The sequence below is a fragment of the Camelus ferus genome, chromosome 5 (assembly GCF_009834535.1).
Source record: "Camelus ferus isolate YT-003-E chromosome 5, BCGSAC_Cfer_1.0, whole genome shotgun sequence".
In the NCBI taxonomy this organism is placed as follows: Eukaryota; Metazoa; Chordata; class Mammalia; order Artiodactyla; family Camelidae; genus Camelus; species Camelus ferus.
Genome location: NC_045700.1, coordinates 48838557 through 48862002, shown reverse-complemented (window position 1 = coordinate 48862002; position 23446 = coordinate 48838557). Strand labels below are relative to the sequence as shown.

The 23446-nt window shown below is 48.1% G+C and overlaps 2 protein-coding genes and 1 long non-coding RNA gene across 5 annotated transcripts; 1 reads left to right on the top strand and 2 right to left on the bottom strand.

Annotated features, from left to right (window-relative positions):
- Positions 1-2435, bottom strand: HOXD1 (homeobox D1). Its single transcript, XM_032479738.1, has 2 exons — positions 1476-2435; positions 1-1116 (listed from the first exon to the last, which is right to left on the bottom strand). Exons 1-2 carry the CDS (start codon positions 2119-2121, stop codon positions 782-784), a joined length of 981 nt encoding a protein of 326 aa, XP_032335629.1. The 5' UTR covers positions 2122-2435; the 3' UTR covers positions 1-781.
- On the top strand, positions 2000-13358 carry LOC116663676. The gene is made up of 3 exons (XR_004319954.1): positions 2000-2109; positions 12476-12704; positions 13220-13358. It is a non-coding gene; the product is annotated as an uncharacterized LOC116663676 (long non-coding RNA).
- On the bottom strand, positions 11018-20866 carry HOXD3 (homeobox D3). 3 transcript variants are annotated; one of them, XM_032479735.1, is made up of 5 exons: positions 20280-20866; positions 17443-18495; positions 16049-16120; positions 14447-14923; positions 11018-11597 (listed from the first exon to the last, which is right to left on the bottom strand). In XM_032479735.1, the coding sequence occupies exons 1-2, from the start codon at positions 20818-20820 to the stop codon at positions 17738-17740; spliced, it is 1299 nt and encodes a 432-aa protein (XP_032335626.1). In that variant the 5' UTR covers positions 20821-20866; the 3' UTR covers positions 11018-11597; positions 14447-14923; positions 16049-16120; positions 17443-17737. The 3 variants fall into 3 exon arrangements, with proteins under 3 accessions (XP_032335626.1, XP_032335625.1, XP_032335627.1); XM_032479734.1 differs by having other exon boundaries at positions 14447-16120; XM_032479736.1 differs by lacking the exons at positions 14447-14923; positions 16049-16120.
- Positions 20867-23446: the final 2580 nt, after the last annotated feature.

Below are 23446 nucleotides of genomic sequence, written 5' to 3'. Positions count from 1 at the left end.
TCTGTCATTTTTATTACAAAAAAAAGTTCAAATCCTTTACATGCTATGACATTAAATGTCACATGTAAGTTCACTGCAAGCAAACTTTTAAAAAATATACATACTGTATATATTTACATTCAAGTTTAAGTAACTGGAGTCAAGGTGTGGTTCAGGATCTCTACCCACCCTGCAGATTTGTTCAGCTACTAACTAAACAGTGATTGTATCTTCACTCAGGCACATGGAGAGGTAGAAACCGCTTTTTAAAGAGAAAAAAAAAAAACTGTAGTGCAAATATGAAGATCATCATTGAAGCAGCTTAGCTACATCCAGGAGGCCCTAACTCTAACAAGCTTTGGTCAACTCTAGAAGCTGAATACATATAGCCTTGTCTTTTAAATTAAAACCAGATAAAACTTTGGGTAGCTGCTCTTCTGAGCACATCAGGGGGTTGGCAGAGCTCAGTAAGGAATGCTCTACCACTCTGTACTCAAGAATTGTGAGAATTGCATATGACTAAGTTAGGCAACATAGCAGCAGGGCTGGGCTGGTGGCTCGGCACCTTTTCCCTGATAAGACACAAATAATAAACAAATGAGTGACTTTAGACTTCAAGTTATTATCTGTACACCCATGGTCTGGAACTCAGAAGCCAACTAAGACACTTCCTCTCCCAAATGAAACCTCAATTATTTCTGTCCATGCCCACCTCCATTCCAAACTGAGCTGGCAAGTCTAGGTAGAGGTGGGTAGCCTATGAATTCTGCAGGCCGCGGTTCCTCAGCCTCATGACTAAACCTCATGAAGGTTCTTGGGCCTGAGAAGGGCTTCCCGGGTTTTTGCCAGACTTCGTGGGGCTCGTTCCTGAGACGGTTAGTTGGAGGGAAACCACAGGCGTGGTGGAGGGCAGAAGCCCTTCTCGTTCCCTCTTCTTCTGTTTCATCCTGCGGTTCTGGAACCAGATTTTGACTTGGGTGTCATTCAGCTGCAGTGAGTTGGCTATCTCGATGCGTCGGGCCCGAGTTAAGTACTTATTGAAATGAAACTCCTTCTCCAGTTCTGTCAGTTGCTTGGTGCTGAAATTCGTGCGGATCGCGCTGGAGGAGCTGGCGGCACCATACTCGGCGAGTTTGCCTGCAACGTAAAGACAGGGCGTCAGCGGGGCGAGAGGACGCGATGGCAGGTCTCGGGGGATCTGATCCTTGGGGCTACATGAGAATCAGTCACCGCGCAGCCCTCCTGGGCCTCTGAACACAGTTGTGCTGGGAGAAAAGCTCCACGGAGGGCTTCTTCATGCAGTTTTCTTTACACCTGGCACTCGGAGCACGCCCAAGTGATTCGCCTACTTTAGTAATGCCCGGACCGCGTTCTCCCCATAAAACCCAAACTGCGGTCCAGAGAAACAGCTTTGGCGAGCTCCCGGCGCAATTCCGCCGGGCAAACTCCGTCCCCACACCTAGTTGGGTCCGTCGGTCCAGGGCCCAAGTACTTACTTTTCTTCGGGGCGTTCCTTTTCACTTTCATCCACTCGAACGTGCTGAAGGCGGCCGGGAGGCCGGAGGCCGGGGACGCGGACTTGGGGTAGGCGCCAGGAGCGGGGGAAGCAGTCTGGAAGGCCCCGGAGTGGCCGTCGGCCGGCTCTTTGAGACACGCCGGGAAGGGGCCGGGCTCGCTGAAGGCCGCGAAATCCACCTGACCGCTGAGGAGGAAGGAGCCGCCGCCCGAGAAGACGGCCGAGGTGGCGTAGTGGACGTGTGCCCCGCCGTCGTCGGCCGGCCGCCCGAGCGCGCACGGGAAGTCGTAAGCGGGCCCGGGCCCCAGGAGGCCGTAGTCCGCGGCCCCCGCCGCGGCAGCTGCGGCGTCCGGCTCGTAGGCCCCCTCCAGGGGGCACGGCGCGAACGCGGGCGCGGCCGGGGACGGTGCGGGAGGCTGCGCAGGGGCGCCCGGGGGCGAAGGCGCCGCTCGGGCCGCAGCTAGGGGCAGGCAGCTGACGAAGGCGCCGTCGCCGCGGCCCAGGGGGAAGGCGGGCTGCAGGGCCACGGGCCGGGCGTCGGCGCGGCAGAACTTGGGCGCGAAGCTGAGCACGTCGCCACCGCCCCCGCCATCGCCGCAAGACACGTAGTCCAGGTAGGAGCTCATGACTCCGGCCCACCCACCTGAGCGCGTTGGCCGGGCCCGGGTGCGGGGCTGGCAGGACCGCCGCGGTCTGCGCCGCTCTGCCTTTCCTCTCTACACGAGCTGCCCTCGCCGAGCCATGGCAAGCGAGCCGAGGGTAAATAGTGGCCTAATATAGCGGCGGGGCTGGCCACGTGGCGCCGGCCGGCCAATGGGCGCTGTCCCCGCACGGCTCGGGTCCCGGCTGGCGCGCGGCTCCACGCGCCTGCCCCGCCGCCAACTTTGCCAAACCGGCGGGAGGTCACTGCCCAACGACCCCAGGCCCGGAGGAGAGGCGCCCCGCCCGGGGCTGCCTGGGGAAGGGCGGGGCGAGAGCGCGGGTCGCTTACTCCCCGGACAGGTATTGAACCAGGTAGGGGCAGAGAGGCAGGACTAGCCGCTCGGGTGAGGACAAGAGGATGTAGGGGATGTTCTTCTGTATCATGGGTGGCTAGTGGGTGGTGGGCGCCGCGATGGGGAAAGGGTTAAAAGGAAGCGTGGAGCTCGGCCCTTGGGGACCGCTCCTAGCCTTCTCCGGAGAAGGTAAATTTATTTCTCTTCCCTTTTTCTTGAGCCTTATGCTTTTTCAGTTTTCGTAGCACTGGTGTTATCCCTCTTCTAAACTGGAGTAGATGTTAAATTTCCCCTCTCTTTTTCCCCTCCCTCAGACTCTTGGGACTAAATTTTATGCTGTAGGAGCTGTGTACCTGGGGCGGCACAAAATCTTCACTTTTAGACTAGATTTTCACTTTACTTCACAGCATTCTCTCCAGCTTCTTCCACTCCTTCCATTTGTGGCGGCATAAGGGCGAGTGTTGGAGTGCCAGGTTTTGATTTGGACAGAAGATAGTTTCTGCCTTGTGGGAAGTTAAGCAGATTTCCCCCTCTGTCTACACTGTCAAAATAAAGAATCTGCCCTTGAGGTGGAACCCTCTCTGTGCTCCTCCCTGGGAGGCTGGCACACGCACCGGTGCTGTGCACGCTTTCTTCGAGGCGCTTGGCTGTAGGGCGCAAAGGCTTCCCAGGGACCGGTCAGATCTCAGAGGTTTGGACGGGCTTGTACCTCTAAGCAATTAAAGCTTCTGCTCCATTAGATAAGTGCTGCGTCGTCTCTTGCGAGTGAAATCTGAGGGCTCACAATGTTAATGGGCTCACGTCTTTCCCTTGATAATATGGTTTTGTTTACTGAGTATAGAGAGACGGGAAATAAAAGTGCTATTGGCACAGGAAATGAAGAGTAGAAGGATTATTACAAAGGCAAGCTTTACATTGACAAACTTTTCAGCTTCCTTGAACATTTTTTTTTAATGTTTCCCTCTTTGGGGCTGTAGGAAAAATAACAAATTAAATGTTATTTACACACAGTAGTAATGAAAGAGGTTGGTTTCCTAAAACTGTGTGAATAAAGAGTCTACTCTTGGCTTAATCAAGTGCCCTTGAGAACTTGATCTATTACAGCCTCTGAATTATGGTGACCAAGGTTTTATTATTCTTTTACTGATCCACTTGTCATGAAAGAACGATTGAGCCCTTGCCTAAAATTCCACTCTGAGGAAGTCTGGAAAATAAGCCATCACAGACCAGGGAGCCAGTTCCTTACAGGGATATGAACTTGTGAATAAATAAACACACACCAAAAGTGTTACCACTGGTGAGGCTGAAACTGAGCCAGGAGGGTAAAGGGTAGACACCTAGGAGTGAGCACAAAGCTAAGGGTCTGGGGTTCCTGCACTGCTGAAGTTCTTGGATTTAATTGGGAAATAAAAATCTTGTGCTGAAATAGCCCTTCAAACTTGGTGTTGCTACTTCAGTTATCTCCTATAGCCCAAACACATGACAAAGGTCCTAAATAATTTTTAAAAAGAGAAAAGTAAAGGCTCTTCTCTAGCACCTTGGTTGGGAAATGACAGAGCTCTTCAGAGCTAGCTGAGGCTTCAAATATAGATGCATTTCTTCACTGTCCTCCTTCTGCATCCTTAATGCAAAAGAATCAGCAGATCAGATGCTGCTGAGTTCACAATGCCCCCTTATCCCACCAGCTGGCTAGACTTTAATGGCCAGTTTTTACCAGTATAACGTCTCAGATCTCACACTCCTGGCTCAAAACAGTAAGACCCACTCTCAAAAGGTACACATCTGATCTCAGCTTCGAGGTCCAGAGGCCCTAGGGGGTCAAGAAGGAAGAGTGGCCTTGTAAACTTCTCTGGAGAAAGACATCCAGCTGACTGCAACCCAGGATGTAGGACAGAAAACCCAGCCTGACTGGCGAATCTGACCAAGACCTATCAGATTAAGGGCCTTTTCTCTAAGGTTTCAAGAAAAACAGGCAGCCTTGGTGACTTGGCAGTGTTCATTGCAACAAGGACCAGGTTTTTGCTGCTAAGCATTTGGAGCAAATGTTGGATCCTTCCTGTTCCAGTTAAGTATTGACTTTGATGCACCCATAAGCTGTCCACACTATTTCCCTGAAGCAAAATTTTAGAGATTGAGCTTTTGCTAAGAGAAGAAAATGTCCTGAAAGAGAATGAGATTTTTAAAAACTGTGTTATTTTCAGGCTGTGGGTTAAGAGTGGGTGGGTGGGATGTTCAATATTTGTTCAGACCCAGTAACAGTTCCCCAATAATTGCATACAGAAAACTACATTCTGTTCACCCTTCTCTCTACTCCTTTGAATCTCCCAGCCTTTGGCATACTCTACACCTTGGGGCTCAGAGTTGCCATCTCCACTCCTGCCTGCTTCTTGACTTGCTCAGGTTGAAGTCAAGACACTGGTCGTCTCAGGCTGAGATTCAAAAAACATTTGCCAAGGACCTAGTTTGTAAGACCTTTTTGTTACATGAGGGTTAGGTGTGGAAAATATATTCTCAAACCAAAGGAATAAGGGAATCATTTCTGGCACAGATCTTAGCAATTCAATAAACATACTCTAGGAAAATCTGAATCTATAATTTTCTAAGGAGATATTGGAAGATATTGGGAGAAGTATATGTATAAAGATATATGATATTTTGAGTGACTTTAAAGTTTGTCTCCTGGAAATTCACAGAATATGGGAGAAATGTCTTACTGATTTTATTGCTTATTCAAGTCATGGATTTCCGAGGGTAACTTGCCCCGCTGGGTCCTAGTGCTGTGAGTTCTCAGCAGGAGGTGACGGCAGAGGGATCTGATTGCCAGGTTGTGTTTGATGTAGGAATGCTTTGAAATCGCTCCCATCCTGCTCACCACAGCAGCCACCCCTACCCAACCCCCATGACTACCTTTCTCTCCCGTTTGAACAACAAGCTTCTTTTCTGCAGACAGAAGTGATGGAGGGTGGCGGTCTGGTCTTCTGTATGTTTACAGTTGTTCCTGAGAAGCCTCTTACAACCCCTCTCCACAAGTCCCATTGTGTTATCCCTTGGAGACGCTTGAGTACATGTAAACTCTTGGCTCCACAGCCCCAAAGGATAGAAAGGCTCTTGCTCACTGGGGTAAAAAGGGGAGATCTTTTCTCTCAAGCAAGATTTGCCATTCTCTGCAGCATCCTTCTATCCCAAGACAGAGGTAGGGATAGAAGGGATCCTAAGGACAGGAATTCTAAATCTATGGATGTCTGATAACCTGCCCTGCCCTGAGAAGAGTTTAGTGTGCTGGGCCTTTCCCTGAGAGCTTTGTGAATGAGAGGCTCGTGGGACCACCCCATGCCTGGCACATGGTAGGCATTCAATCAAGTTTGTTGGACAGAAATAAAAATGGGCAGATCAGTGTGTCTTCACTATGACTAATGTTGGCTAAAGGATGTCCTTAGATTACTGGCTCCCAGCACCACTTTATGTGGGTAGGGATCAGCAGAGAAGCTTATTTAAATGTGCAGTGTGCAGATTCCTCAGGCTGCCTACCCCCCTCACCCCATGGCCCTCTCTACTCCACTGCCCAGAGATTCTAGTCCAAAAGGTCTGACTCCAGGGTCTTTCTTTTTAATAAGCCTGTTGGTAACTTCATGCTATTCTACTGTATGTACCTACCTAACCCCTAGAGCAGGGTTCTTTGGAACCACACTTTGAAAATTTTCTACTTTAAAAGCTGGGGTGGAGGACAGTGTGGGGAGAGAGGGGTGATTCTTGCCCAGCATGATGAGAGTGCATGGCTAGCTGAAGCAGGATTATGCCTGAAAAGTGTCCAGAAGCCTGTTGGGTGGTAGGGGCAGAGAGGTCAAGGTCAAGGTCAAACTTAAATCCAGTTGAGCTGAAGTTCCAGAAAATACCCGTAAGAAATAGTCAGGAGAAGTTTCCCAAGTTTTGCTGACAAAATAGTGCTTTGAGAATGCTGGCGTGGTAGGAAGTGAAGGAAAGGGATTTGTCTCTCCCAATCTCTTTAGAGAAAACTGAGTGGCTCTGAGGCAATTGGAAGAAGGAAGGAGTAGGAATGGGAGTCTCCGGAGAGAGGAGCCAACTCTCATTTCCTTCCATCTCTCCCAAACTGTCTGGAATGAGCATTTGAGCCCTAGGGATCCCCAGGGGGCCAACCATCCCTTGGCCTATTCCTGTTACTCTGGCCAACGACTGACCTTTCACAGCATAAGATGTCAATGCTAGAAGGCCCCTTAGAGATAAGCAACATCAAACCTCTCCTTTTAGCAGAGAAGCCACTTTACTTAGAAGTTAAAGGCAAAGCATCTTGCAAAAAAATGAGAGAACCAACTTGGGTCTCTTGAATTTCCACAGTCTGAAAAAAGGGCAGGGAGTCAGGCAGCCCCTCCTCTGCACTGTGGTGGCCTCCATACTGAGCAACAGCACACAGTGTCCAAGGAGGCACCTTGTTTCTGGCAGAGCACACAGCCAGCATGGCTGACTGGGAGGCCTGCAGCCATCCCTTTGCCATTTGTTTGCTAAACTTTTGCCCCAGACTTCTAAGGTCCCACCTGGAGCTGCTTCCACAAGAAAGGGCAGAGCTGAACCTGGGTTTCCACACCCTCTACCAAGCAAGGGTAAAAGATCCATTCATTTCCTGTTGAGCTTGCTCAGCATCAGGGCCCTGGGAGGACACAAGAGGTAGCCCTAGATTAATGTAGCTGGATAAGCAAGTACAAACAAGGACATGTGAACACACACAGGTACACGTATACTTGTACTCATCTCTTTTTTTTCTCCTTTATTTTTATAGCAGGTAAGAAATTTAAATTTACATGGTTTAAGATTCAAAGGGTACAAAAGGGTATGCAGTGGAAGTCTTTCTTCCTCCCAGCTCCCCAGCCACCTATTTCCTCTTCACACGGAAACCAAGTTTTTAAGTTTCTTCACTCTTCTTATATATTTCCAGAAATACTTTATACTTATACAATTAGGTACATAGATAGATATAGATATATCTCCCCACATTTTTACACAAATGATAGCATATTACAACTCTTTTGCATCATGCTTTTCCCCCTATTATATCTTGGAGATCATTTCATGTAAATGCATACAGAACTTCCTGGTTTATTTTTATAACCTCATGCTATTCTACTGTATACACCTACCACAATTTTATTTAGCTAGTTCCTTATTAATGGGCATTTAGCTTATTTTTAGTCTTTTGTTATTACAAACATGTGTTCAAGTTTTTGCCTATTAGAAAAACTCATAGACATGAAGTTACTTAGTCTAATGTACTTGCCTTGGCAATTTTGATATATATTGTTAAATTGCTCTCCTTAGATAGAAGTGAATCAATTTATACTTCTACCAGCAACATATGAAAATTCCTGTTTCTTCACACCCTTGCCAAATCAGTTGAATATTAATTTTTTTAAATTTTTGCCAATCTGGTAAGTGAAAAATAAGTTTTTCCAAAAAGTGTCATTCTTCCTTATCTGATTTGATACTATCATAATTCTATTTTACAAATGCTAATACTAACACAGAAGAAAGATAAACAACTTACTATAGTCATGCCCAATGTAAACAGCCAAGGCCAGATGTTCAACACTCTTTCCTATACAACATTGTGCCACAAGGAAGCTTAAGGAGGTTCAAAGAGAATGGGTGGCTTCGAGCTTTCCCTGAAAGACACATGGTATAAAAAAGCACAGAAGCTTTCAGACATCTGCTAAGAGGCCCCCTCTTTAGTGGACTGATACCAAGACCACATTTCTGCATGTTTCTCTGGAGAGTACCCTCCCAAAGCGGAGGGGCTCTGATTAGCAATCTGCTCTGACTTAGTCCTAAGCATTAATTTAGATTCAATATCTGGGAAACAGTAGGGTGTTGTTTTCCATTTCCCTGAGACTTACTTCTCACTGGCCACCCAGGATCTAAGTATTGATCAGCATGGTGTGTGTAAAAGGATGTTCTCCCTAGGTTTTAGCTTTATATAGGTCACTCACTTGGACCTGATGAAGATAATACCTAATGCCTATGTGCACGCGCCCGTGCACGCACACACACACACACACACACAGCTCTAATGGCAAACTTATGAGGTAGATATCTTTATTGACTGTTTCATTGATGATGAAACTGAAGGCCAGAAAGATTAAGTGAATTTCTTAGAGTCACACAATATGTCAGTTAGCAAAGCAGAAAACAAAGTACATAGACCTAACCCAAACTCATTCATTTCTTCTGCAAAGTCTCTTCCTCCTCCTCTATTCATTGGGGTGGATTACCTGACTACCCTCTTAGGACTCAAAATTGAGTCCTAGGGATTAACTTCCACAACTTTTGTTGTTGTTGTTAATCATTTTTGTAACTGAAGTATATTTAATTTACATTGTTGGGTTAGTTTCAAGTATACAGCATAGTGATTCAGTTATACATATATATATATTCTTTTTCAGATTCTTTTCCATTAGAGGTTATTGCAAGGTACTGAATATAGTTTTCTGTGCTATACAGTAGGTCCTTGTTGGTTCTGTATTTTATATATAATAGTGTGTATATGTTAATCCCAGACTCCTAATTTATCCCTCTCCTCCCCGCCTCACTGCTTTCCCCTTTGGTAACCATAAGTTTGTTTTCTATGTCTGTGAGTCTATTTCTGTTTTATAAATAAGTTCACTTGTATAATTTTTTAAGATTATACATATAAATGATGTCATAGGATATTTGTCTTTCTCTGACTTCACTTAATATGATAATCTCTAGATCTATCCATGTTGCTGCAAATGGCATTATTTCATTCTTTTTATGGGTGAGCAATATTCCATTGTATATATACACCACATATTCTTTATCCACTCATCTGTTGATGGACATTTGGGTTGTTTTCATGTTTTCGTTATTGTAAATAGTGCTGCTATGAACATTGGGGTGCATGAGTCCTTTCAAATTAGAGTTTTCTGCAGATATATGCCCAAGACTGGGATTGATAGACCATATGGTATCTGTATTTTTAGTTTTTTAAAGGAACTTTCATACTGTAGTCGCCGCACCAATTTACATTCCCACCAACAGTGTAGGAAGATTCCTTTTTCTCTACACCCTCTCCAGCATTTATAATTTGTAGACGTTTTAATGATGGCCATTCTGACTGCTGTGAGGTGATACTTCATTTTAGTATTGATTTGCATTTCTCTAAGAATTAGCGATATTGAACATCTTCTCATGTACCTGTTGGCCATCTGTATGTCTTCTTTGGAGAAATGTCTTATTAGGTCTTCTGCCCATTTTTTTGATTGGGTTGTTTGTTTATCTGCAACTTCCTTTTCACTCATCCAATTGATCACCAAGACCTGTAAATTCTTCAACACATTTAACTTCCTCCTAAATGTTTCTCTTCTTCATCTTCTTTAAATTAAATTCTCTCTAGGCTGGAATATGGCCACAGCTTCCTCCTTTGTTCTTCTTCCTTCCTATCTCTCCTTTCTTCAGTCAGACACACTGACCCCAAGAGTTAGCTTTCCAAATAAATAACCTCATGTCCCAGCTTAAAACCTTCAGTGGCTCTCCATTGTCCACACATTAAGGCCAGACTTCTCTCCATGGCCATTACACGGCCTCTCTGTCAGCCAGATGCCTCACTCCAAACTACTCTTCTTGTTCCAGGTCCAGATCTTGTTCTTCCTCCCTGCTTTTACATGTGCTGCTCTCTCCACCAGGTATGTCCCTCCTTCCTAGGCCTAAAAATCTCCTATACTTCAAGGACCTAAATTCACCTCCTCTGAAAAGCCTTTTTTGACACTACAATACCATGATTAGCTCCTTCTCTTTATTCCAGGAACATTTTGGCCACACCTCTGTGACAGCATGTGTCACACACTTTTAGGATTATTCTTCTTCTCTCCCAGGAGATCAAAGGGCATACACCATTAGTAACTCAATCCTGTATCCCAGAGCCCAGTACAGTGCACATAGTAGGTATTGGTGAAAGGACAGAGGACTCTGAACCAAGGACAGGAGGGCCAGTATTTTAATTGCTCAAGGAGTTCAGGACACTGTGCAAGGTTTAATGTTTCAGCTAATATCTATCTGAGGTAAAATGTTAGCGGAACATTTCTCCAAAGCAAGTTATTTCCACCCAAGAGGATAGTGAGAGACAAGAGGACTGAGGGGAGGAGGAGAAAGCTGGGACTTTCTGTCCTTCAGGGCTCTTTCCTGTGAGCTGAGGTAACACATTTAACTTCAGAAACTTCTTAGCTGATGTCACTCAGAAAAAAAGGTCAGAGAGAGGGTAGCCCAGAACTCTTATAATTTGCAAATAAGACAACAGGTACCACTCAAGAGGGGGTATAAAAGTGCTCCCCCAGCCTCTCACTCAAGCTTTCCTGCTGTGAACAGCCCCCACAACACACACACACACCCGCCCCTCAGCTTGCAGTCTATCCCTTTACGGTGTTTCTAAAATGAACCCAAAAGAGCTCAAGTAAAAATACTCCAATCCTTCCCTGACATCAGAAAAGAGAGAAGAGGCATATCATTGTGGTTGGTGCTTGAAGTATATTTTTATTGTTTTAAATGGCATTCAAGTTTAGTTCCAAGTTCAACAGGACTCACCCTGCTTCCTCCCATATAAACACTCTTGCAGGTAAATAAGAGAACGAAACTAGTTCAGACTCTCCCCTGAATTCTGATCCCTAGGAGTATCTTTTATAAAAGTCTTAAAACAGTGTTCGCAAGAACCTTCAGACCCGTTGGGATTTTTCTTGTCCTGCCTTCAGAGATGGATTTGTCCCTTTCCGGGGGGCTGAGGGACAGCAGCATTTAAGGGTGTCACTGGGCCGAGCGGGAGGTGCGTGGGGGCGGGGCGGGGGAGGCAGAATCACTTGGTCGGGGAGGCGGGGGCGCCCCGCGCTGTCCGCGGGCGGGGCTGGCAGGCGGCAGCGCGGCCCGGGTGCGAGGAGGTGACCGGTCGGCACTTTCCTCGCGCGTCGCGCGGCAGTGTACGGGCGGCGGGTCGCGCCCTCTGGTAGCTCAGCCTGCGTGCCTGCGTCTCCTCCGCTTGCGGTTTCTGGTCGAATCCCAGCTGGCCCAGACTTGCTCCGAAGTAGAAGGAACCGCTGTCGAGCGAAAAGTGCACACCGGTGATTGATGAACTCTTAATAGGACTAACCTCTCCCGCCCCCCCCCCCCCCAAGACACACACAGAGCCTACCTTCACCCCAGCCCCTCCCCGAGCTTCCCTGCGGGCTAGGGGGACGCGGCCGCCAGCCGGTTGGGTGATTAACTCACCGTTTGTCTTTCCGAAAGCGTTCCAGGTGGATCAGGAACACCCACCCCACCCACCCGCTGCAGCCCGCCTCTCCGCGCTGCGCCGCCTGCGCCTGCCGCGGGGAGAGCAGGCCGAGCGAGCGCGTCACATGGTGGCGCGGCCCAAGCCGGCCTTTGTGCCGCCGACCGCCCGGGGAGACGACGTCTATTGTTCACCGCGAGGGAGGGAGGTGTTCAGACTCGGGGTCCACGCCAGCCCCCTCCCCCGATTGTCCCCCGTTTCGAGGACCGATGAGGGCCTCCTTTGTGTGTTTTTAGCCTGAGGCGGGGATGGCAGCATTGCGGCCCCAAGGGGTTAGCAGACGCGTGAAGGGGGCGGGGGGTTGGTCCCGGCTCTGACACTGCATCGAACTCAGCTCTACCGACTCAGTTTCCCCGCCCGGCCTAGTGCCCTTGCGGAGGAGGTGGAGAGAGGGATGCGGTATTCGTAGGGCAGCTCTCTGAACAAGAGTCATCAAAAGGCTTTCTCCCTGTCTCCTCAGAAGTCAGGGATGCTCTTCTCCCCTCCTTCAAAAAAGCCCCAACAGGTCTTCTTGGCCTGGTTTTAGGTCCTCTTCCCCAGAAAAAACACTTCATCTGTACCAGGGTTCCTGGTACCTGATACCTGATTTAAATTAAGATCTTGGTCCCTTTCTATTGTTAAAATCCTACTTCCATGATTTTCTAGATATTATTATTCTATTAAAATGATCCAGACTACATATAGGAACCAGTCAAGATATTTTGCCACAAGAGCTAGGACAAGAAGACTTAAGTAGTATCCTGCACCATGCTGATCTTTCGGGGATCCTTCACCTGCTTCTGCTACTGCAGATGAGTGGACGCCTGTTTACCCTGGCTCTTCCTACATGTGTGGAAACCTTTCTTCTGTGCTTCAGGCTGGACCTGGTCTGAGAGTGAGTGTTTGAATTGTCTTTGTACTTTCCCAACTTGTCAAGGTGGGTGTGCGACCTGAGGAAAGGGCTTAGGCTTGGGCTTTCGGCCAGGTATATGAATTCATTTGGCACCAAATTTGGGACCCCAAAATAAGGGCATTTGTAGCTGGAGTAGAAGACAAGGGAACAATGATTTCATTCGCTGTGATAATCCTCTCCACCAATGCAGTAAGTGCATAGGATTCATCACTCAATCTTTTTTGTCTCCATCTAGACCTTCTGCAGGAGAGATCTAAGTTAGCCAGTCCTGAGAGGTGGTGAGGGTGTACTGGCCACTCAGTCTCAGCTCCCTATGCCCAAAGTGTCTAGGTATAGGTCTGCTCACCCACGCTGTTAGCTAAACCCTCTCTGGGAAGTTGCAGTTCCCTTAAGTGATCAGGCTATATATGGGCCTGTAGGGACTGGAACCTTCTTTCTTTTTTTCTTTCTTTTTTTATTTAATACAAACTTCTGTTCATCCTATTCTTTTCTTACAGTTTCTGAAAGAACCAAGTAATGCCAAGAATTGCCAGATAAAGAGGACCTTCCTAGATCTGTAACTGGGATAAACCAATTCTTGACTTCAATCAGAACCTTCAACTAATTCTCAGGATAAAGTCAAAACAGGCCTGTGACCATCCCTTGAATACTGATGGTGTAAACAAGCTTCTGGCTCCCCCAGGTCAAGCAGAGAAATACATTTTTATTAGAATGTGGGGTTTCTTTTTTGTTATTCAAACATACACCCACACACATCCTCTTCACCCTCCCTAATGAAAAACCTCAACAGATGGGGAGCCTAGACTCCCAAGCCTACTGGCTGAGAAAATCACTTCAGTCAAGCGTCAGTTGGCTGGTACAGAATGGGGGAGGGAGAAGGGTCGAGTAACTAGTATAGATAATCACTATCTTTTAATAATACTCCTTACAGATAGAAATTCAGAAAGTCCTCTTCAGCAAAGTTAGCAGCCTCTGGGGCCTGGGAAACCAATTTGGCTGATGTGTCTCTGATAGGGACTAGGCTTAGGGCTGCACCAAGGAGAAAGTACTCACTCTATATTCTCTCCCTCTCTCTCATTTGAAAGCCTGTACAAAGAAATGGTACAAATGGATGGTTAACTTAATGATTCCATCAGAGGCAGATTTTTCTCTGTCAGGTCCCTGGATGAGGCTGAGGTCTGAAAGCCAGGAGGCAGAATGTGTAATCGCCCTTTCTTACCACCTTTCCAGGGGCCGGGACTACTCTTCCTTACAGGGGCCTTTCCTCCACAACTTCCCCATCCCCCTGGTTTGCTCAATTGGGTCTCCTCACTCCACTCCTGGCTGGGTCCTAAGTTTCTCCTGGTAGCCAGGGCAAGCTCTTTCTCTGACTAAATCTTTCCCCACCCCCACCTCCTATTTTGCAGCTGGCCACTCCAGCCACCTTATCTCTACTCTGCTTTAATTCATGTTTGATTGTCTCAACCGAACAATCAGGGGCTCCCAAATGACTGCCACCGCCCCCCCCGCCCCGCATCCATGGGCCTGAGCTTGAGGCCCTGACCCCTTCAGGCCTCAGGAGGATCCCCCAGAACGTCCCTGATCCCACCTCCCCCAAACCAGTCTCTACAGGGAAAAGGCAGAGCTGGCCACGGCCGGAGCCTAAAAACCATTTCCTCCCTTTGGGCAAACGAGGAAAACCTTCCAGAGCCCAAAGCCCGAAGCGAGGCCCGGCCCCTCCCCACCTGCCGGCGTCCGCCCCGCGCTGCCTTTGTGCAGCCTCCCAGTCGCGGGGCCGCGAACACAATGGCGCCGCCGCTCTCGAGAGGCCTGCTGCTCCGGGCACCCTCGACCCAGCGCCCGGCGGCGAGGGGCCAGCAGCTTCGAGGCTTTGGTGCGCTCCCCAGGAAGAAGTCTCGGGATGGGGTTGGGGAGGGGCGCAGTTTCCTTCGGCTGCCCACTGGCCCCTTTCCGATGCTAGTCCTCCCCGGGAGAAGGAGAGGCCTGAGCCCGGGGCGCCATTGCCCAGGCCGGGCTCCCCTCCCCCACTCTTCTTCCTCAGCTTTTCCGAGACCCGGGAGGGAGGAGGCGGGCGCCTCCGCCGATAGAGCAGCTATTGTGACCTTCCTTCGCAGAGCAGGAATCCAGTCGAGTGTATACCACGGGCGGTGGCGGGGGCGGGGAGGCGACTGTGTGCAAACCTCGGGGTGCAGAGGGGTGGCCTGGGGAAATAAATAAAGGTTTGCAGCCTTGGGCAGTTGGGCGCTTCAGAGAGTGGTTGTGTTTAGACTCCGGTGCTTCCTAACACTAATTGCGGGCTCAAAAGGAGCAGAATTTACGGCGAAGGCCAAGGAGGCTTGTTTATAATTTATGAAGTTTTAAATGTCTGTGCGCGGTCCCGGGCTCTCGCTCTGGCCGGCGGCCGCGTGGGAAGTGCCCTCCCCAGGCTCGCCGCCGCCCCCACGCGCGCCGGGAGCGACGGAGTGTGCCCATCACATGACACGCCAATGGCAGGAACGTATCGGAACCATTCTTGGAAGCCTCGGTGAGAGAGGACCGCAGATTTGTCCCAAGCGAACTCCTACTCGACTATCGAGAGATGCCTCGGGCGGCTGCGGCTGCCTGGAGAGGGAGCCCCCAACCCTGCACTTCTTTGGAGCCTGAGTGTGAGGGAAAGCTAATGTCAGCCGGGCTAGACATCGTTTAAAATCTAATCCATGAAAGCCTAAGCCACAGATGACACTTGGGGCCTTGCAGACACCCGCAGACTCAGCAGATACTCCTGCGGTAACACACCGCGCTGGAAAACGCCTGGAGCCGTGATGCATTATGTATTTTTATTATTATTTATAGTAGGAAGAGGAGATGAGGGAAAACCGGGCTGAATCTAAACAGCCTGACAATTCATCTATTTAATATTTAGCCAGTTAAGAAAGGTGGTTGTAATCCCTGCAAGGCAGCAAGCTCTTTGATTTCCCTAATAGCTTAAAAAATAATTTCTCACAAAACAATTAGAAATTCTGCCTATGGATGCAAATTTCATAGAAAAACAATTTTAAGCCTTGAAGTGGGTAAAATATCCCCTCGGTTGAAGTCATTTATTCTGTTGATACACTTCTACAACATGTATACTTTAAACCTGCTCTGATAAAGTGAAATTTACCAAAAAGACAATACCCTCCCGCCCCCAATCTAACATGCCATTTTAAAAACAGCACAAAGGAACAAGGAAACTAAATATTATTTTTGATCCATCATTATTTAGCGAAACACAAACATCCAAATAAAAACGATTGTTCCACCATAAGATTAGAAGTTAAATTATTTCCACACAATAGGAATTTCACCTTGTGTCACTGGGGATGTAGTAGGAGTTGCATTATTTGTCAAACCAAATAAAGATGCGTGGGCCGACTTTACTGAAATACAAAAAAAAAAAAAAAAATGAACCTTTTCTGAAGGCGTTTTCCAAGTGTTTCTTCCTAGAGAAGCGGATGTAAGTAGTCCACCCCAGCTAAAGCCACGGGAATATTTACAAAACTGTTATAAATCCTTGAAGATGTTTTTGCCCATTTTGTACAAAGAAACAGGAGTTAAACAGGTGTTTATACTTGTTTGTTCCATTAATGAAACTTTTATTACTTTACATCGTGGGGTACGTTTGTTTTCTTTAGAAATGAACCACCGACTTCTATAAAGGAAAAAATCTGACAGCATTTTCTAGAGAAAAAGCTTAAGTGTGTGGCTTCAAACGATCATTTCTTTTTCTGCACCTTAGCTTTTTCATAGCTCAGTTCTTCTTATGAGTTTTGTTGTGTCTTTTCTTTGATTGTCAATTTTCTTTCAGTTTTTTTTTCTAACTACTTAACGCAGAAAAGTGAGCTCTGCCCTCCCCAATGTAAATGCAACCTAAAAAAGTCGATTTGTGTCTAGAAAGAGAACGGTAGAAACAGCAAAGCAGGCAGCAGTGAAAAGCCCTACCCAAATCATCCCTCGCAGAACACTTTTAGGTTTGTATCCTCAGATATTTATCCCCTAATGTCAACAGCAGGAATATAATCAACTATCCCCAGAACCAATTTATGTACTAGATTCCAAATAAATGGAAAAAAATATTTCAAAGGGTCAGCCTATTGGGGGGCCTTCCACCGGGATTGTACGCAAGATAAAGGCAAGTGTGTGTGATTAACACAGATACACTTCTGACTGAGAAATTTTTTTTATTCTAAATGTTTGTTCAAATAGTACCAGACAATTTGAAATCAATAAACTGTGTCCAGTGGAGAGGGCTGCGGCTGTTCAGAAATGAGTAACGGGTGTCTTGCCACGCCACGGGGCCACCTGACTTACCCATGAAGAACAATTTGCGGTCTTAATCCTTTACATCAACTACAAACACCAGCCACGGTTACAACTGTTCAAAACTACTCTCTCAACTAGTTCAGACCAAGGGGACTAAAGAGGTGAAATGGGGCCCCCGGTGGCCTGGGAGCACGTTCCTAAACTCGGCTGGGAAATTCTACAAATATACACATAAATACATTAAGACGAGGATAAATAATCTGGGAAACGAAACGACTCGCTTCAAATAATAAATACAGATCGTTGAGTCCGATGCAATCTTGACGGGAAGAAGCTTATAAATTAAGGGCTCCGCAACTAAATTAGACGCGGGTCAGGCCCGGGCTCTCCGGGCTCTGGTCCCTCTGCAAGGAGCGCCGCACATGGATCTCAGACTTACCTTCGGGACACCATTACCAGATTAGAGTCCCTCGGTCCGCATGATACGGCACTGTCAGGCTTACAGAGGAGAATCCTTGCGGCTGATTTATGGCGAGTCACCCAAATGAGGGCGCGCCTGGAGAGGAGGCCCAGTTGCCTGCGCCTCGGCCGCTCTTGGCCCGAGACCCGAAGGAAGCGACCGGGCCAGAGCGAGGGAGGGGGAGTCACCGAGCTGCCGCGCCGGCCCCGCCCGCCACCCCCGCCACCCAAACAAACGAGGTAATTGTGCCGCGAGTTCGGGCTGTTGGCGGCCGCTACAGATGCGTCAGTTTGGGGGCCTCGGGCAGGCGTCCCTGAGACGAGTGGTGGGCCGAGAGATCTGTGTAGGTGGGATGAGGGTCACACGGTCCATGGTGGTGGTTGCCAGGAATCTGCGCGGCGCAACTGTAGTCCACGCTGGCCGAAGATGGGTGCGAGAGGTGGCCCAGGTTGAAGACCGGCCCAGACGCGGGCGCCATGGAGTCGACGAAGTTGCCGCCCACGTACACCGGGCTTCCCTGCAGGTTGGCGCTGGCGAAGCCGCCGCCGTTGCTCGCCATGGGGTGAGGCTCGAACTCGGGCGCCGCGTAGCGCTTCTGCTGTGGCAGGCAGCTGCTGAGCGGCGCCGTGTAGGCGGCCAGGCCGTACATGTTGGGCTGAGATTTGGCGAAGGCGGGAGGCGAGGGCGCGTCGTAGGCCAGCCCGGGCACGGGTGGCAGCTGGCCGGAGTAGGCCACGTGGCCAGCGGCGCCGCCGAGAGGCGGACTGCGCTCTGGGGACTGACCCGCCGGCGAGTGCAGGATGCCCTTGGCCTTCTGGTCCTTCTTGTACTTCATGCGCCGGTTCTGGAACCAGATCTTGATCTGGCGCTCGGTGAGGTTCAGCAGGTTGGCCATCTCCACGCGGCGTGGCCGGCACAAGTAGCGGTTGAAGTGGAATTCCTTCTCCAACTCCACCAGCTGGGCACTTGTGTACGCCGTGCGCACTCGCTTGGACGCTGGGCCCGGCGGGCTCTTGTCCTCGCAGCTCTCTCCTGGGCAGGGAGGGAGAGAGAGGGGACGCTGAGCCTAAGAGGTGGGGACACCCAGGGCCCAGAGAGGGGTGCTTCCCTGGCTCCCTCCTCTTCCTTCACCCCTCCCTCCCTTAATCCTAACTGGAGTGGAGGAGGGGCGTTGAGAGGTGAGATTCCCAGGGGGAACTCAACGGCTCCAGGCCTACCTATCAGTCGCACCTGAAACCCTCATCTGCCTTCTGAAGTTCAATTCACTCTGCCCGGCCCCTCCCCTTCAACCACGTCCATCATCCCATCCGGGGCTGTGGAGGAGTTTAGTGAGAGACTAGTAGCAGCTGGTAAGGCCTCCCCTTGTCAAAGAAGACTTCTTTGAATGCTCCTCCCAGCCTCTGCTGCTGGGGTTGGGGCTCAGGAGGCAGCCCCAGTCTGCCTTGCTCAGAGGCTGGCTCTTGAGCAAAGCACCCTAGGAAGCATGGAATGAGGGTAGAGATCTTGGCACCTCACTCCAGCCCAGCTGCACCTATGGACTCTGTACCCAAATGCAGGAAAGTTACAAACCATAAAAACACTGCCCCAGAGTTTTAGGGGATCCAAGGCCAGCCTGGGCATATTTTGAGTATTGCAGTGCTGGGAGCAGCAGTCTCAACACTGATTTCCACAGCCCCTGCCACCCACCTCTCACAGCTTGTCCACTCCCTCCCTAGGAAGACAAATGGATTTCTCCTGGGAGGGAGGGCCTGGGCCTGCAGCTGGGAAGGAGGGGCAGGAGGAGAAGGAGCTTACAGGCTTGAAGACACTTTCGTCTTGGTGCAGCAGCCCCAGAGGCCTGATAACAAGCTAGCTACAGCCTGGGCCTCAAGTTAGCTCTGGACCTGGGAGCCAGTTTATCTACCTGGAAATAAAAGTACATCAGAGAACACAAGGCCAGAAAAGTTCAGGAACCAAGCCAACTGAGCAGAGGGAGACAGCAGGCCTCAGAGCTCCTGGCCCTGCCTGTCTTCCTCTACACACCCTGAATGAACCTACAGAAGATCCTCTCAACTCCAGGGTCTCCCTTTCCAGGGAGAAAACCCCAAGGCTGCTCATGTTTGAGTACATCCTCTTCCCCTAGGATATACCCCTTCACATTAGGGACTTGCTGAGATGGGGAGAATTGGGCTGGGGTGGGCCAAGTAGAACTCCATGGTTATGCCCTGCAGGCCCTGGTTGGAGTCAAGTGTGCCATTTTGTAGTTTTGTGATCTTGGGCAAGTGACTTATTTCTAACAGTTTCCTTATCTGTAAAGTGGGGTGTTATCATACACCTCCCTCAAAGAGTTCTTTGGAAAATTAAATTAGTTAATGCTTGTAAAGCACTTAACATGGTTCTTAACATAGCACTCCACAGACTTTAGTTCTTGTTAATTTAAGGGAGTGTGGGATTCATGTGATATGGGCTACCTAACCACCTGAACCTGGGAATCATAATACCTATCTTCAAGGTCTAAAGAACTGTTGGCTGGAAGAGAGAGCTGAGTTCTGACCAGCAGCCCAGGAAAGCAGATATTAGGTCAGTATAAGGAAGAGCTGTCTATTAATAACTATGAGACTTGTCCAGTAATGGTGCCAGCCGCCTGGAATGGAAGTCAGCACTCTGTCACTGTAAGGATATGACCCCAATCAGAGACACTAAATAGAATATTTCTGCATGAGTTAGAGTTTAGACATATGGCCTCCAAAGTTGTACGTCCAGCCCTGAGTCTCTTGTTACCTAGGTGAGCTAGCTTCTTGGGGTCAGTCTGGGAGTGAGTCCCCTCAGAGAGCTACCTGCAGTGGCACAGTTGTTCTTCTGCTTGGAGTTCTGTCGAGACTCTTTCATCCAGGGAAAGATCTGCTTGCTGATAGTGGCTGAAGAGCTAGAAGCATTGGGCCCACCCTTGGCCTTCTTGGTGGGTACTCCACCTCCAGGATTGGTGGGTGAGGATGGGGGCAGGGTCGGAGGTGGAGGAGGGGGTTGTGGTGGCTGCTGCTCTGAGTTCAGCCCAGGAGGCTGGCTACCACCACTCCCACCCTGGCTGTTCCCAGTGCCAGGCCTCATGCAGCTGCCATTGAGTTCAGCCCCCTTGTGGGCTGGGGCTCGCAGAGGTGCAGAGCTCTGGATGGAGCAGGCAGAGCCTGGGTAATCAGTGTCCAGGGAGTTGGCAGCAGCAGGGGGTGGATAAGGCTGATGGGGGGCACCATAGCCATAAGTGTCAGCAGCTTTGCTGTAGCCATAGCCTCCAAAGAGTCCTGGGTTTTCATAGTAAGCAGCCTTCTGCATCGTGTACTCAGGAAGCTCCGGGGCCTGCTGACCCTGCTCAAATAACATTGACCACCACTGTCTCCTTCACCACCACTTCCACTGTCTGCCAAATCCTGAGAGAGATGGGGCAGCCCCAGGCTTCAGGTGACCTGCAAAGAAGAAAAGTGAGAGGCCTCAGAGGGACTGTCATTGGCAAGTCAATACAGAAGGACTAACCCAGTCTCTCTGCTTCCCACCCACTTCATAGTGGGAGGATTTGGGGATTTTATTTGAACCCTTGGAAAAGTCAGAAGGAATTTCTCATAAACATAAGAAAAGACTTCTCTTTAGCTCAACTCCATTCAAAGGAAGGGGCTTTTCTTTTTCTTTCTTTCTTTTTTTTTTTTTTTTAACAGATACAACTTTCTTTCTCCAAGGTTATCACTTTAGCCTTTGAAACTACATAGAAAAGCACTTAGAGCCTCATACATTTTAATGGCTGATTCTCCCCCTAGACTTGAGCTCCTTGCAGGCAGGGACTGTATCCTATTTACCTATATATTCCTAACATCCAGCCCACATGTAGTAAGTGCAATAAATGCTTGTTGAGTGAATGAATGAATGGATCAATCAGTTCATTATTGAATCATCCCAGGGTTTTGATGGGGGAAAAAAGCCCTCTAACACACTCAGAACAGCCAGAGCTCTCAAAAAAAAAAAAAAAAAGTATCTCCCCTACCTGGTTTCAAAAATCACAGCATCTTTCATGGAGACCAAGATAGTCCACTTTCCGGTGACAGTGTGAGAATCAGCTGGTTAGCTCTGTGCGTCAGCACTGTGAAATCTACTAGGAGATAAAAGCCAAAAAGAAGACTTAAAGACTCCCGGACTTATTTTGATTCTAGAAAAGTTTCTTCTCTTTCATCTACATTTTTCTAGATGCTTACATTGTCCTCCACTACTTTTAAATGGATACTACTGGAAATAAGTGAAGAGATTTAGAATTTGAAGTACATGGAGCATGGGTGAATGGAGAATGCTTTATATTATAACTTTATCATTTTTATCTTGCATCCATTGTATAAATAGATATTACTATTGACTTGTGCTCTGGATCATCCATTCCACTCCACCTCCTACCCAACCTACAACCAATGAGAGAACCTCTCATGGCATGATGGATGGACCCAGATTAGAAGAAGAAGAAAAAAAAACTAAAAAAATTCTGTGCCTTTTGTGTCCTCCTACTCTTGATGGGGGGTTTCCCTTCTCACTCACCCCCCTCCTTCTCCTGAAAGGCCCCTAATGAGTTAAAGTATAACTGATACCATTCAACCACTTTTGTCTGCTTGATAATGAAAACTCATAGGTCAGCTCCCTGGTCTGAATTCTTAATCTCATCTTTCAGGCAACTTTCCTTCCCCCAAACTCCCAGGCTTCCGTTGTGATCATCATGATGGACCACATTATCTACACAACTTATGTGACCTAATGGATTTGACCACTAGTACTAAAACCACTCTCCATAAACTCATTTCCTCTCCACTTTCACCAAACAGTCTATCTCAATTTTTAAATTTCTTCTTATTAGCCTTTATTTGGTAGTATTGTTGCCCATTTTGTTTTAAAAATATAAGTGACTATACCATTTATCTTGATAAGAGACAGGCCCTTCTCAATGGGGTAACAGACTACCGTGATGTAACATTCTAGGAACTGATTCTATTATTGTTCTTAAATGTGTGCACTTAGGATATCTACCAAACAAAGTTAGTCTTAATCTTTCTTTCATTCATTTTCTGCATCATTCTTGAACTTTTAAAGTTACTGAATCTTAAATGGACAGCTACATCTTTATTCAGTGACTAATATTTGTATGTGTTTGCCCCCAAGCCAAAGGACTAGGTACTCTGGGTTTGGTTAGGATTCTGGTCTTTTCTGGAATCCTGCTTCCAGTCTTAAACTTTGGGCGCTCTGGATACCAATATGGTCACATTTGATACAGACCACCAGAATTTGCTGCTGCTTCTGTCATTCCATTTACAACTGTGGAAGCAAAACATCCCCCCTCTTGCCTCCCAGGGTGACCAAGTTTAATCTTGATAGGTAGACCAGTCACATTAAAATAGCTTCTTTAGCAACTGACCAGGTCTCTGAAACAGATGTTTTTATGTATGTATTTGTTCTTATGGCATATTCCTAGAAAAATAAAACTCTGTCTATGGCTCTCAAAAGTGCAAATACTGAGCAGCTCCAAGAGTAACCACAGTCTGCTCTCTGGCTTCTGTTTTCATTGTCTTAAGGAATTTCAAGGACCACTCAGTGATGATCCACCACCCAATGTCCATTTTCCCACAAGCAAGGGCAGTAGCCCTCTCCTTACCGGGAAGGGATTTGCAGCCTCTACCCCCACCCCAAAATATAGCGCTCTAAAGAAGCCACCTTTCCTAAAACACAACCTGAGAATATTGTTACAAAACTGGTTTAAAAAAAAAAAAAAGCTTATTTCTTTCCAGAAATCCCGACTCCTTGTGAACTCTGCTTGAACCTAAAAAGCAGGAACAGGTCATAAATCACTTGGACAATGGTCAACTGTTCAGTGGCTCATCTTTTCGATCACCCCCCCCCCCTTTTTTTAAGGCTTTCTTTTCTCGCCCTTTGGTACTTCTCTTTTGGGCTACGGGACCCAAATGCCTAGGGGCGAAGACTAGCC

What these genes read in the sequence shown, in the direction of transcription:
- HOXD3 (XM_032479734.1), bottom strand. Translation starts at nt 20,820, where the DNA reads ATGTTATTTGAGCAGGGTCAGCAGGCCCCGGAGCTTCCTGAGTACACG. An exon ending in GAACAACTGTGCCACTGCAG is followed by an intron (nt 18,496 to 20,279) that starts GTAGCTCTCTGA and finishes CTCCCTGCCCAG; the next exon opens with GAGAGAGCTGCGAGGACAAG.
- HOXD1 (XM_032479738.1), bottom strand. Translation starts at nt 2,121, where the DNA reads ATGAGCTCCTACCTGGACTACGTGTCTTGCGGCGATGGCGGGGGCGGT. An exon ending in AAGGAACGCCCCGAAGAAAA is followed by an intron (nt 1,117 to 1,475) that starts GTAAGTACTTGG and finishes TTTACGTTGCAG; the next exon opens with GCAAACTCGCCGAGTATGGT.